The sequence below is a fragment of the Physella acuta genome, unplaced genomic scaffold, assembly GCF_028476545.2.
Source record: "Physella acuta isolate Inbredline_101_S28 unplaced genomic scaffold, ASM2847654v3 ptg000054l, whole genome shotgun sequence".
Lineage (NCBI taxonomy): Eukaryota > Metazoa > Mollusca > Gastropoda > Physidae > Physella > Physella acuta.
Genome location: NW_026731574.1, coordinates 158400 through 173267, shown reverse-complemented (window position 1 = coordinate 173267; position 14868 = coordinate 158400). Strand labels below are relative to the sequence as shown.

At 49.7% G+C, this 14868-nt stretch overlaps 1 protein-coding gene across 2 annotated transcripts in view; it reads right to left on the bottom strand.

Moving 5' to 3' along the window:
* Positions 1-619: 619 nt before the first annotated feature.
* LOC131946860 (dynein axonemal heavy chain 12) overlaps positions 620-14868 on the bottom strand; it is a 67800-nt gene continuing 53551 nt past the window's right edge. For both annotated transcript variants that reach the window (XM_059307843.1, XM_059307851.1), the window contains exons 72-78: positions 7682-7915; positions 7030-7212; positions 5457-5560; positions 4915-5119; positions 4185-4322; positions 3358-3449; positions 620-2458 (exon numbers count right to left, since the gene is read on the bottom strand). In XM_059307843.1, the coding sequence (XP_059163826.1) occupies positions 2197-2458; positions 3358-3449; positions 4185-4322; positions 4915-5119; positions 5457-5560; positions 7030-7212; positions 7682-7915 (1218 nt within the window). In that variant the 3' untranslated portion in view covers positions 620-2196. The remainder of the gene's footprint in view (positions 2459-3357; positions 3450-4184; positions 4323-4914; positions 5120-5456; positions 5561-7029; positions 7213-7681; positions 7916-14868) is intronic.

The window sequence follows — 14868 nt, the reverse complement described above, 5'->3', positions numbered from 1 at the left end:
ACGTGATGAACATGGGTGGATGGATGGGGGTAGGACACACTATAACGGTCATCACGTGATGAACATGGGTGGGTGGGGGGTAGGACACACTATAACGGTCGTCACATGATGAACATGGGTGGGTGGATGGGGGTAGGACACACTATAACGGTCGTCACGTGGATGGGGGAAGAACCTCGACTGTCTTCAGTCTACCATAAACAGACTGGTCACGTGTTCACGTTGTGACATGGGTGAGTTGTGCTACACGGCACTTCCTCGGATGGGTTGTGTTATCTACTGGCTATCATGAGTGGATCTCGCCCCTCTGTCGTTTTGTTCAACGTTTTCTTTAATCTTTGAACCTCACGGCCTCAAACTCATGACCCAGAGAAGCATGAGACGTCATACATCCAATTTTTAGTAGGTCTACTTCATGATGTAGGTCTACTTCATAATGTACGCAGACTAAGGAATCATATATGGACTAGAACGAAGGAATCAAATTCATTCCCAGACAATCATGTCCAACAAATAGCAAAAGAAAATGTGCAAAAAGAAATCTGAAAATTTACATATTTATTCCGCACAATTTCCCCATCGTGGATTTGTTTTGTTTCACATATTTAAGTCACCCATACACAGTACAAAACAAAATCTTGAATTACAATATTTATGTTCCTTTATTGACTTATGATAGCTATGTCATCAAGTAAAAAAAACATGTTAAAATCACACACATAAAATTAGACAGCCTCATCAAGTATTTAAAGGCTAACACATGCCAGATAAATGATGTTTCCTTTCAAATGATCACAAAATTAACGCTCACATTTAATTTACCCACTTAACTTTTGTAAAGCTAACACAAATTTTTTTAATCATTTATTATTCACACAGAGTCTGCAATTATTTTTAGTAAGAAAAAGTTTATTTTTGGTCATTATGCAAAAAAAAAAAAGCAAATTATGTAAATAAGTTGTATGACAACATCACCTGGGTGGTACTCCATCAACACACAACAGCTCACAAGGCCCTTAACTCTGCTGAAGGGCAGAAAACTCTACACCAAGACACAACAGGATGAATTCAAATTTAAATCTCATTACAAAAACACAACCACTGAAAAAACAAACTGGTTAGTAAGAAAGACAAAAATTCAGCTAAAAAAATTCTAACATGACAGAAGTTGTCGGTGAAGTAGAGTGATTGTTGGACATACAGCTTATGTGTGATTGTATGTTATATTCATTAGCATCCAAACATCTTGAAGGCAAAGTTCATTTAAATAGGTCATAAGCTCAGCTTCAACAAAAATAAATAGCTATTTTTAGATTTTAAAATTTTTATAAGAATAAATTAAAAATACAAAAATATAGCAGCGGTTTGCACCACGTGATCCTTACAGGATTAAGTGGCAGGACATGGAGAAATAGATTTAAATATTTGAAGTGTAACTCAACATTAGGCCTGTAACTGTAAGTAATAACTAGAGATATATTAATGTGTATACAGTACATTTAAAAACAATGGCATCATAATTGGACGGTATAATTTTAAAATAAACCTGTAAAATTGCAGTTGAAGCAGTTTAAAAATTAATACTAGGGATGTCTGTACAGTAACAATAAAATATCACAGTCAAACAATTTGCATAAACATTTTGTATTTACATTATACAATGTTACATTTAATGTGAGTAAAAAAACTATGTGGCTGACCATTACTGGAAGAGACATTGAAGTGACATTGTGTTGATTTCACGTTGTCCACAAGGAATGAAAGCTAAAATATATCCCTTCATTTCATGATTTATTGTGTTTTAATAGCATGAGGTGAGAAAATAAACACAAAAAATGTATGAATAGACAACAATGGTGTCAATGATGGATCATCATTGATGAATTATCCTGAATAAAAAGTTGTTTATATGAAAATGCTATGGGGGAGGGGGGATTTATATTTTGTCTAATACATGGGAATGTAATTAGAATACATTGTAAATATCACATTTTTCTTACACACAAGTGACATGTGATGCCTACATTACAGAACAGTGACCTTTGACATTTGTTCTGCATCTAGTAATGCTGTGAGGAAAGCATTTTAAAACCAGCTAGTTCCAGGGCTCTGGCTGACAGCTGGGTCACCAGAATCTAATCATCTTTTAAAACCAGCTGGTTCAATGGCTCTGGCTGACTGCTGGGTCGCCAGAATCTAATCATCTTTCTGACACAAACAGGCGCAGCCACGCTTGACCCAATGCTGGACGGGTTTCTTGGTGGGCAGCCAGATGGCCAGGACAAAGTTGGTGGAGTGACCAGTGGTGGACAGCACGCCCTTGCGCTCGCTGGTCTTGTAGACTGGACACTTGTAGCGCTTGTTGCTCTCGTCAATCTCGTTCATGCGCTTGGGGTGGAGCCAGATGACAGGCACGGGCTCGTTGAGAATTTTGGGCAGCTGCTCCTCCAGGCAACCCCTGGGGATGTTTTAAATGTGCTGACGTTGGGGTGATCAAATGTTCTCGGGGGGGGGGGGGGGATAAAACATGTACATGTGAGCAGATGGGAATTTTTAAATTGTAAAAAAAAAAACTGGGACACAAAACAAATTATCTTTGGGGTTATGAATGATGCACAACTACAAGACAACTATGGAATGTCCCATAGTACCTCACTTTTATCTCACTTTTATCTCATTGTTACCTGACACTGACCTGACATTAAAAAAAAGCTGACAGAAAACTTAGTTGCTTGTACCTCACATTGACCCCAACAAAAGAAAACTTAGTTGCTTGTACCTCACATTGACCCCAACAAAAGAAAACTTACTGTTGCTTGTACCTCACATTGACCCCAACAAAAGAAAACTTACTGTTGCTTGTACCTCACATTGACCCCAACAAAAGAAAACTTAGTTGCTTGTACCTCACATTGACCCCAACAAAAGAAAACTTACTGTTGCTTGTACCTCACATTGACCCCAACAAAAGAAAACTTAGTTGCTTGTACCTCACATTGACCCCAACAAAAGAAAACTTAGTTGCTTGTACCTCACATTGACCCCAACAAAAGAAAACTTACTGTTGCTTGTACCTCACATTGACCCCAACAAAAGAAAACTTAGTTGCTTGTACCTCACATTGACCCCAACAAAAGAAAACTTACTGTTGCTTGTACCTCACATTGACCCCAACAAAAGAAAACTTAGTTGCTTGTACCTCACATTGACCCCAACAAAAGAAAACTTAGTTGCTTGTACCTCACATTGACCCCAACAAAAGAAAACTTACTGTTGCTTGTACCTCACATTGACCCCAACAAAAGAAAACTTACTGTTGCTTGTACCTCACATTGACCCCAACAAAAGAAAACTTACTGTTGCTTGTCCCAGCGTGCACCATCAAGGAACAGACCATAAATGTAGGCACCATCAGCTGGAGCTTTCTCCATTCTGTCATGGACCAGAACCTGCACCAAGGTTTTATCAGAAATAAGGGTTCAAGTTAAACATGGGTTTTATAAGAAATAAGGGTTCAGGTAAAACATGGGTTTTAGAAATAGAAGAATTTTATAAGAAATAAGGGTTCAAGTTAAACATGGGTTTTATAAAAAGAATTTTATCAGAAATAAGGGTTCAAGTAAAACATGGGTTTTATAAGAAATAAGGGTTCAGGTAAAACATGGGTTTTATAAAAAGAAGAATTTTATCAGAAATAAGGGTTCAAGTAAAACATGGGTTTTATAAATAGGAGAATTTTATAAGAAATAAGGGTTCAAGTAAAACATGGATTTTAAAAAAAGAAGAATTTTATCAGAAATAAGGGTTTAAGTAAAACATGGGTTTTATAAAAAGAAGGATTTTATAAGAAATAAGGGTTCAAGTAAAACATAAGTTTTATAAAAAGAAGAATTTTATAAGAAATAAGGGTTCAAGTAAAACATGGGTTTTACAAGAAATAAGGGTTCGAGTAAAACATGGGTTTATTTTTAAATTGGGATTTAATATATTGAAACGGGTGCTTAATTAAAACTAGGATTAAGATTAAAAAAAAACATTTATAACAACAACAAAAAATTAAGTACTAAAATACTGTCTTTCTTATGTACAAGTATTAGCTTAAATTTAGTTGAAGTAGATTCCTCCCGCTCTGGTCATTTATAAAATGAAATTAACTAACACAATTGAACCAATAGTCAGCTCACCTCAAAATCAAAGGCCAGTTTGTCTATTGGTATGGTGTATTTCCTGGCAAAGTTCTGCATGACACCAGTCAAGAAGGCTTGGGTGAAGAAAAAACCAGAGACCCAGAAGTCTTCAGGTTTCCCATGATCGTACCATTGCTGGGGGGAGGGGAATAGAAAACATTGAATCATTGCTGGGGGGGGGGGGGGGGGGATAGAAAACATTGAATCATTGCTGGGGGGGGGGGGGGGGATAGAAAACATTGAATCATTGCTGGGGGGGGGGGGGGGGGGATAGAAAACATTGAATCATTGCTGGGGGGGGGGATAGAAAACATTGAATCATTGCTGGGGGGGGGGGGGGGAATAGAAAACATTGAATCATTGCTGGGGGGGGGGGAAATAGAAAACATTGAATCATTGCTGGGGGGGGGGGGGGGAAATAGAAAACATTGAATCATTGCTGGGGGGGGACCCCACTGATGTCATGACCTTGTAAATGTCATGTCACCACTGATGTCATGACCTTGTAAATGCCATGACCCCACTGATGTCATGACCTTGTAAATGCCATGACCCTACTGTCATGACCCCACTGATGTCATGACCCCACTGATGTCATGACCCCACTGATGTCATGACCCCACTGATGTCATGACCCCACTGATGTCATGACCCCACTGATGTCATGACCTTGTAAATGCCATGACCCTACTGATGCCATGACCCTGTCCCGTAGCTTGCCACCAACCTGCAGAAAGCGCAGCCTCTCCAGGAAGTCGCTGATGTAGCTGCCCAGAGGTTTGAGGGAGGGGTACGAGGTCTTGGTCCACATGGCCGGCTGCTTGCCAATCAACAGGCTCCCAGCCAGAGCCTCCAGGTCTGCGGACATGACCACAAGACCCTTGATGGCTTTCTGGATATTTTGGAGGCTTGACCGGATCATGATGAGCAGTCTAAAGATGGGAGGGAATAGGATGAGCAGTCTAAAGATGGGAGGGAATAGGATGAGCAGGGAAATAATTCTTTCCTTACTTATTGAACCTTTTGGTTATAAGGGAAATAATTCTTTCCTTACTTGTTGAAACTTTCAGTTATAAGGGAAATAATTCTTTCTTTACTTATTAAACCTTTTGGTTATAAGGGAAATAATTCTTTCCTTACTTATTGAACTTTTCAGTTATATGGGAAATAATTCTTTCCTTACTTGTTGAAACTTTCAGTTATAAGGGAAATAATTTTTTCCTTACTTATTGAACCTTTTGGTTATACGGGAAATAATTCTTTCCTTACTTATTGAACCTTTCCATCTCTTGCACCAGCACTGTGTTCATGCTCTCGTTGTAGATCACTGGGTACTTTTTTATGGCAGCCTCGATGTCAAAATCTTTGGGAAGCTGTCAAGCAAACAATGACAAATATTTTGTGGTTCTTTTACAAAAAAATCAATGAACACTCTAGAGCTCGTAATGTACCATGATCATCAGCGCAGACCATGACTAGATTAGATGTCAGACCATGACTAGATTAGATGTCAGGCCATGACTAGATTAGATGTCAGGCCATGACTAGATTAGATGTCGGGCCATGACTAGATGTCAGGCCATGACTAGATTAGATGTCAGGCCATGACTAGATGTCAGGCCATGACTAGATGTCAGGCCATGGCTAGATTAGATGTCAGGCCATGACTAGATTAGATGTCAGGCCATGACTAGATTAGATGTCAGGCCATGACTAGATGTCAGGCCATGACTAGATTAGATGTCAGGCCATGACTAGATTAGATGTCAGGCCATGACTAGATTGGATGTCGGGCCATGACTAGATTAGATGTCAGGCCATGACTAGATGTCAGGCCATGACTAGATTAGATGTCAGGCCATGACTAGATTAGATGTCAGGCCATGACTAGATTAGATGTCAGGCCATGACTAGATGTCAGGCCATGGCTAGATTAGATGTCAGGCCATGACTAGATTAGATGTCAGGCCATGACTAGATTAGATGTCAGGCCATGACTAGATTGGATGTCGGGCCATGACTAGATTAGATGTCAGGCCATGACTAGATTAGATGTCGGGCCATGACTAGATGTCAGGCCATGACTAGATTAGATGTCAGGCCATGACTAGATGTCAGGCCATGACTAGATTAGATGTCGGGCCATGACTAGATGTCAGGCCATAACTAGATGTCAGGCCATGGCTAGATTAGATGTCAGGCCATGACTAGATTAGATGTCAGGCCATGACTAGATTAGATGTCAGGCCATGACTAGATGTCAGGCCATGACTAGATTAGATGTCAGGCCATGACTAGATGTCAGGCCATGGCTAGATTAGATGTCAGGCCATGGCTAGATTAGATGTCAGGCCATGACTAGATTAGATGTCAGGCCTTGACTAGATGTCAGGCCATAACTAGATGTCAGGCCATGGCTAGATTAGATGTCAGGCCATGACTAGATTAGATGTCAGGCCATGACTAGATTAGATGTCAGGCCATGACTAGATGTCAGGCCATGACTAGATTAGATGTCAGGCCATGACTAGATTAGATGTCAGGCCATGACTAGATTAGATGTCAGGCCATGACTAGATTAGATGTCAGGCCATGACTAGATTAGATGTCAGGCCATGACTAGATTAGATGTCAGGCCATGACTAGATTAGATGTCAGGCCATGACTAGATTAGATGTCAGGCCATGACTAGATTAGATGTCAGGCCATGACTAGATTAGATGTCAGGCCATGACTAGATTAGATGTCAGGCCATGGCTAGATTAGATGTCAGGCCATGGCTAGATTAGATGTCAGGCCATGGCTAGATTAGATGCCAGGCCATGACTAGATGACAACTAACCTTGGACAAGATGTCGGTTGCGATGTCAGCCAGTGCCTCATCAGTGCTGCCTCCCCCACCCCCCTGTCCCCCCTGGGTCAGCAGGACTGAGTCAAACAGCAGACGCACTTCCTGCAGCTCACGCGAGATGTCCACATTTTCATGCATGCCAAAAACTTCTGGGTACTGGCTCGGTGGAAGGTTCTGGGGGGAAAAAATTTAAATATTTGAATTAAATATTAGTTTTAGACTTTTAATTTAATTTTAGGGTATAGGTGGTGTTTTTTTCCATGAAAATATTGCAACCACTTCCACAGAATTAGAAAGGTACCAAATCCTTGCAAAGTGTTCACCAACTATTGCAAGTTTTTAGGAATAAAGTAACACAAGCGACAAAAAACTAAAGTGCACTTTGAGTCCGTTGTCAGATATAAGATAGTGGACAAAAACAAACTGATATGTTCAATGAAAAACTTGAAGTGGAAGCAAATATTTAGGGAAACAAAACATAACGCAGCTTGAGAAAGCTGACAACATTCACCCAATTAATTAATTAACTTCACCCAATTAATCAATTAATTAATTAATTAATGACTTTACCCATCCACCTGCCTCATCTTTAATCCACCCCCCCCCCCCATTTGATACCATAAAGAAAAAGTCCAAGACTGACCTTGATGAACTCTACTGCCTCTGTATATCCCGTCTTCCCTGGGCAGTGGTAGTTGCCACTGGGAGAGAACTTGTACTTGGGGTCTGTGATGATGGCCACGTTGAAGAAGTCAGCCAGGATGGTCATCAGACAGCGCCTGTCCCAGTCGTCCGTCACACGGCCACCGTAGTTACATTCACCCGTCATGTAGGTGATGGCCTCAAATGGCACATCCTCATACTCGTTGATGAACATCTGCATGTGGTACAGTAGTCGGGTCAGTTGGTTGGTGGGGTCAGTTGGTTGGTGGGGTCAGTTGGTTGGTGGGGTCAGTTGGTTGGTGGGGTCAGTTGGTTGGTTGGTGGGGTCAGTTGGTTGGTTGGTGGGGTCAGTTGGTTGGTTGGTGGGGTCAGTTGGTTGGTTGGTGGGGTCAGTTGGTTGGTTGGTGGGGTCAGTTGGTTGGTTGGTGGGGTCAGTTGGTTGGTTGGTGGGGTCAGTTGGTTGGTTGGTGGGGTCAGTTGGTTGGTGGGGTCAGTTGGTTGGTTGGTGGGGTCGGTGGGTTGGTGGGGTCAGTTGGTTGGTGGGGTCAGTTGGTTGGTGGGGTCAGTTGGTTGGTGGGGTCAGTTGGTTGGTGGGGTCGGTGGGTTGGTGGGGTCAGTTGGTTGGTGGGGTCAGTTGGTTGGTGGGGTCAGTTGGTTGGTGGGGTCAGTTGGTTGGTTGGTGGGGTCGGTGGGTTGGTGGGGTCAGTGGGTTGGTGGGGTCAGTTGGTTGGTGGGGTCGGTCGGTGGGTTGGTGGGGTCAGTTGGTTGGTTGGTGGGGTCAGTTGGTTGGTTGGTGGGGTCAGTTGGTTGGTGGGGTCGGTTGGTTGGTGGGGTCAGTTGGTTGGTGGGGTCAGTTGGTTGGTTGGTGGGGTCGGTGGGTTGGTGGGGTTGGTGGGTTGGTGGGGTCAGTTGGTTGGTGGGGTCAGTTGGTTGGTGGGGTCAGTTGGTCAGTTGGTTGGTTGGTGGGGTCAGTTGGTTGGTGGGGTCGGTTGGTTGGTGGGGTCAGTTGGTTGGTGGGGTCAGTTGGTTGGTGGGGTCAGTTGGTGGGTTGGTGGGGTCGGTTGGTTGTTGGGTCAGTTGGTTGGTTGGTGGGGTCAGTTGGTTGGTTGGTAGGGTCAGTTGGTTGGTTGGTGGGGTCAGTGGGTTGGTGGGGTCAGTTGGTTGGTGGGGTCAGTTGGTTGGTTGGTTGGGTTGGTGGGGTCAGTTGGTTGGTGGGGTCAGTTGGTTGGTGGGGTCAGTTGGTTGGTTGGTGGGGTCGGTGGGTTGGTGGGGTCAGTTGGTTGTTGGGGTCAGTTGGTTGTTGGGGTCAGTTGGTTGGTGGGGTCAGTTGGTTGGTGGGGTCGGTTGGTTGGTGGGGTCAGTTGGTTGGTGGGGTCAGTTGGTTGGTGGGGTCAGTTGGTGGGTTGGTGGGGTCGGTTGGTTGTTGGGTCAGTTGGTTGGTGGGGTCAGTTGGTTGGTTGGTGGGGTCAGTTGGTTGGTTGGTAGGGTCAGTTGGTTGGTTGGTGGGGTCAGTGGGTTGGTGGGGTCAGTTGGTTGGTCGGGTCAGTGGGTTGGTGGGGTCAGTTGGTTGGTGGGGTCAGTTGGTTGGTGGGGTCAGTTGGTTGGTGGGGTCAGTGGGTTGGTGGGGTCAGTTGGTTGGTGGGGTCAGTTGGTTGGTGGGGTCAGTTGGTTGCTGGGGTCAGTTGGTTGCTGGGGTCGGTGGGTTGGTGGGGTCGGTTGGTTGGTGGGGTCAGTGGGTTGGTGGGGTTGGTTGGTTGGTGGGGTCGGTTGGTTGGTGGTGGGGTCAGTGGGTTGGTGGGGTCAGTTGGTTGGTTGGTGGGGTCAGTTGGTTGGTTGGTGGGGTCAGTTGGTTGGTTGGTGGGGTCAGTTGGTTGGTTGGTGGGGTCAGTTGGTTGGTGGGGTCAGTTGGTTGGTGGGGTCAGTTGGTTGGTGGGGTCAGTTGGTTGGTTGGTGGGGTCAGTTGGTTGGTTGGTGGGGTCAGTTGGTTGGTTGGTGGGGTCAGTGGGTTGGTTGGTGGGGTCAGTGGGTTGGTGGGGTCGGTTGGTTGGTGGGGTCGGTTGGTTGGTGGGGTCGGTTGGTTGGTGGGGTCAGTTGGTTGGTTGGTGGGGTCAGTTGGTTGGTTGGTGGGGTCGGTGGGTTGGTGGGGTTGGTAGGTTGGTGGGGTCGGTTGGTTGGTGGGGTCGGTTGGTTGGTGGGGTCAGTTGGTTGGTGGGGTCAGTTGGTTGGTGGGGTCAGTTGGTTGGTGGGGTCAGTTGGTTGTTGGGGTCAGTGGGTTGGTGGGGTCAGTGGGTTGGTGGGGTCAGTTGGTTGGTGGGGTCAGTTGGTTGCAGTTGGTTGGTGGTGGGGTCAGTGGGTTGTTGGGGTCAGTGGGTTGGTGGGGTCAGTTGGTTGGTGGGGTCAGTTGGTTGGTGGGGTCAGTTGGTTGGTGGGGTCAGTTGGTTGGTGGGGTCAGTGGGTTGGTGGGGTCAGTGGGTTGGTGGGGTCAGTGGGTTGGTGGGGTCGGTTGGTTGGTGGGGTCAGTGGGTTGGTGGGGTCAGTTGGTTGGTGGGGTCAGTTGGTTGGTTGGTGGGGTCGGTGGGTTGGTGGGGTCAGTTGGTTGGTTGGTGGGGTCAGTTGGTTGGTTGGTGGGGTCAGTTGGTTGGTGGGGTCGGTTGGTTGGTGGGGTCAGTTGGTTGGTGGGGTCAGTTGGTTGGTTGGTGGGGTCGGTGGGTTGGTTGGTGGGGTCGGTGGGTTGGTTGGTGGGGTCGGTGGGTTGGTTGGTGGGGTCGGTGGGTTGGTTGGTGGGGTCGGTGGGTTGGTTGGTGGGGTAGGTGGGTTGGTTGGTGGGGTAGGTGGGTTGGTTGGTGGGGTCGGTGGGTTGGTGGGGTCAGTTGGTTAGTGGGGTCAGTTGGTTGTTGGGGTCAGTGGGTTGGTGGGGTCAGTGGGTTGGTGGGGTCAGTGGGTTGGTGGGGTCAGTGGGTTGGTGGGTCAGTGGGTTGGTGGGTCAGTGGGTTGGTGGGTCAGTGGGTTGGTGGGGTCAGTTGGTTGGTGGGGTCAGTGGGTTGGTGGGGTCGGTTGTTTGGTGGGGTCGGTTGGTTGGTGGGGTCAGTTGGTTGTTGGGGTCAGTTGGTTGTTGGGGTCAGTTGGTTGGGTCAGTGGGTTGGTTGTTGGGGTCGGTTGGTTGGTGGGGTCGGTGGGGTTGGTTGGTTGGTTGGTGGGGTTGGTGGGGTCAGTTGGTTGGTGGGGTCGGTTGGTTGGTGGGGTTGGTGGGGTCAGTTGGTTGGTGGGGTCGGTTGGTTGGTGGGGTCGGTTGGTTGGTGGTGGGGTCGGTTGGTTGGTGGGGTCGGTTGGTTGGTTGGTGGGGTTGGTGGGGTCAGTTGGTTGGTTGGTGGGGTTGGTTGGTGGGGTTGGTTGGTGGGGTTGGTTGGTGGGGTTGGTTGGTGGGGTTGGTTGGTTGGGCAGAGCAGGATGAATGTTTAAGTGAGATAAGAGGACATAGACACATCACATAAAGCAAATGTCAACAAATTAAAGAGGGGACAATTAGATGCCAGTGATAACATTTGGACAAGAAATATTAAAGTCAAGTTTTCTCTATCCCAAAGACAAAAACTCAAAATCGAAATATTTAACCAAAATAGTTATCTTGTTTTCAGTTTCCAACCTTAAATAACATCCATATTTTAATTTAATGTTTCAATTGTTTTTCCTTTTAATTACCAGACTTTATTATCAGATTAATCACTTTCTTTGATGTTTCAATTGTTTTTCCTTTTAATTACCAGACTTTATTATCAGATTAATCACTTTCTTTGATATTTCTTTATAAGTTTTTTGTTTTTTGAAAATCTTAAGCTAAAAACTGACAAGAAATTAAAAAACTCCTGACAAATCGGCCCATGACCCCATCAAATTCTAACCCCATCAGCACCTGACCCCCTCAGCTCCTGACCCCATCAGCTCCTGACCCCCTCAGCTCCTGACCCCATCAGCTCCTGACCCCATCAGCTCCTGACCCCCTTAGCTCCTGACCCCATCAGCTCCTGACCCCATCAGCTCCTGACCCCACCTGACCCCATCATCTCCTGACCCCATCAGCTCCTGACCCCACCTGACCCCCTCAGCTCCTGACCCCATCAGCTCCTGAACCCATCAGCTCCTGACCCCCTCATCTCCTGACCCCATCAGCTCCTGACCCCATCAGCCCCTGACCCCACCTGACCCCATCAGCTCTAGACCCCATCAGCTCCTGACCCCATCAGCTCTAGACCCCACCTGACCCCATCAGCTCCTGACCCCACCTGACCCCATCAGCTCCTGACCCCATCAGCTCCTGACCCCATCAGCTCCTGACCCCATCAGCTCCTGACCCCACCTGACCCCATCAGCTCCTGACCCCACCTGACCCCATCTGACCCCATCAGCTCCTGACCCCACCTGACCCCATCAGCTCCTGACCCCATCAGCTCCTGACCCCATCAGCTCTAGACCCCATCAGCTCCTGACCCCATCAGCTCCTGACCCCACCTGACCCCATCAGCTCCTGACCCCACCTGACCCCATCAGCTCCTGACCCCATCAGCTCCTGACCCCATCAGCTCCTGACCCCATCAGCTCCTGACCCCATCAGCTCCTGACCCCACCTGACCCCATCAGCTCCTGACCCCACCAGCTCCTGACCCCATCAGCTCCTGACCCCATCATCTCCTGACCCCATCAGCTCTAGACCCCATCAGCTCCTGACCCCACCTGACCCCATCAGCTCCTGACCCCACCTGACCCCATCAGCTCCTGACCCCACCTGACCCCATCAGCTCCTGACCCCATCAGCTCCTGACCCCACCTGACCCCATCAGCTCCTGACCCCACCTGACCCCACCTGACCCCATCAGCTCCTGACCCCACCTGACCCCATCAGCTCTAGACCCCATCAGCTCCTGACCCCATCAGCCCCTGACCCCATCAGCTCCTGACCCCACCAGCTCCTGACCCCACCTGACCCCATCAGCTCCTGACCTCATCAGCTCCTGACCCCATCAGCTCCTGACCCCATCAGCTCCTGACCCCATCAGCTCCTGACCCCCTCAGCTCCTGACCCCACCTGACCCCATCAGCTCCTGACCCCATCAGCTCCTGACCCCATCAGCTCCTGACCCCATCAGCCCCTGACCCCATCAGCTCCTGACCCCACCAGCTCCTGACCCCACCTGACCCCATCAGCTCCTGACCCCACCAGCTCCTGACCCCACCTGACCCCATCAGCTCCTGACCCCATCAGCCCCTGACCCCACCTGACCCCATCAGCTCCTGACCCCATCAGCCCCTGACCCCACCTGACCCCATCAGCTCCTGACCCCATCAGCTCCTGACCCCATCAGCTCCTGACCCCATCAGCTCCTGACCCCATCAGCTCCTGACCCCATCAGCTCCTGACCCCATCAGCTCCTGACCCCATCAGCTCCTGACCCCATCAGCTCCTGACCCTATCAGCTCCTGACCCCATCAGCTCCTGACCCCATCAGCTCCTGACCCCATCAGCTCCTGACCCCACCAGCTCCTGACCCCACCATCTCCTGACCCCATCAGCTCCTGACCCCATCAGCTCCTGACCCCACCATCTCCTGACCCCATCAGCTCCTGACCCCACCTGACCCCATCAGCACCTGGCCCCATCAGCTCCTGACCCTGACCCCATCAGCTCCTGACCCCACCTGACCCCATCAGCTCCTGACCCCATCAGCTCCAGACCCCACCTGACCCCACCAGCTCCTGACCCCATCAGCTCCTGACCCCATCTGACCCCATCAGCTCCTGACCCCCTCAGCTCCTGACCCCACCTGACCCCATCAGCCCCTGACCCCATCAGCTCCTGACCCCATCAGCTCCTGACCCCATCAGCTCCTGACCCCATCAGCCCCTGACCCCACCTGACCCCATCAGCCCCTGACCCCACCTGACCCCATCAGCCCCTGACCCCACCTGACCCCATCAGCCCCTGACCCCACCTGACCCCATCAGCTCCTGACCCCCTCATCTCCTGACCCCATCAGCCCCTGACCCCACCTGACCCCATCAGCTCCTGACCCCATCAGCTCCTGACCCCCTCAGCTCCTGACCCCACCTGACCCCACCTGACCCCCTCATCTCCTGACCCCATCAGCCCCTGACCCCACCTGACCCCATCAGCTCCTGACCCCATCAGCTCCTGACCCCATCAGCTCCTGACCCCACCAGCTCCTGACCCCCTCAGCTCCTGACCCCATCAGCTCCTGACCCCACCAGCTCCTGACCCCCTCATCTCCTGACCCCATCAGCTCCTGACCCCATCAGCTCCTGACCCCATCAGCTCCTGACCCCACCAGCTCCTGACCCCCTCATCTCCTGACCCCATCAGCTCCTGACCCCCTCATCTCCTGACCCCATCAGCTCCTGACCCCCTCAGCTCCTGACCCCATCAGCTCCTGACCCCACCAGCTCCTGACCCCCTCATCTCCTGACCCCATCAGCTCCTGACCCCATCAGCTCCTGACCCCATCAGCTCCTGACCCCACCTGACCCCACCTGACCCCATCATCTCCTGACCCCATCAGCTCCTGACCCCATCAGCTCCTGACCCCATCAGCTCCTGACCCCATCAGCCCCTGACCCCACCTGACCCCATCAGCCCCTGACCCCACCTGACCCCATCAGCTCCTGACCCCCTCAGCTCCTGACCCCATCAGCTCCTGACCCCATCAGCTCCTGACCCCATCAGCTCCTGACCCCCTCAGCTCCTGACCCCACCTGACCCCATCAGCTCCTGACCCCCTCAGCTCCTGACCCCACCTGACCCCATCAGCTCCTGACCCCATCAGCTCCTGACCCCATCAGCTCCTGACCCCATCAGCTCCTGACCCCATCAGCTCCTGACCCCCTCAGCTCCTGACCCCACCTGACCCCATCAGCCCCTGACCCCACCTGACCCCATCAGCTCCTGACCCCATCAGCCCCTGACCCCACCTGACCCCATCAGCCCCTGACCCCACCTGACCCCATCAGCTCCTGACCCCATCAGCCCCTGACCCCACCTGACCCGATCAGCTCCTGACCCCATCAGCCCCTGACCCCACCTGACCCGATCAGCTCCTGACCCCATCAGCCCCTGACCCCACCTGACCCCACCAGCTCCTGACCCCACCAGCCCCCTAC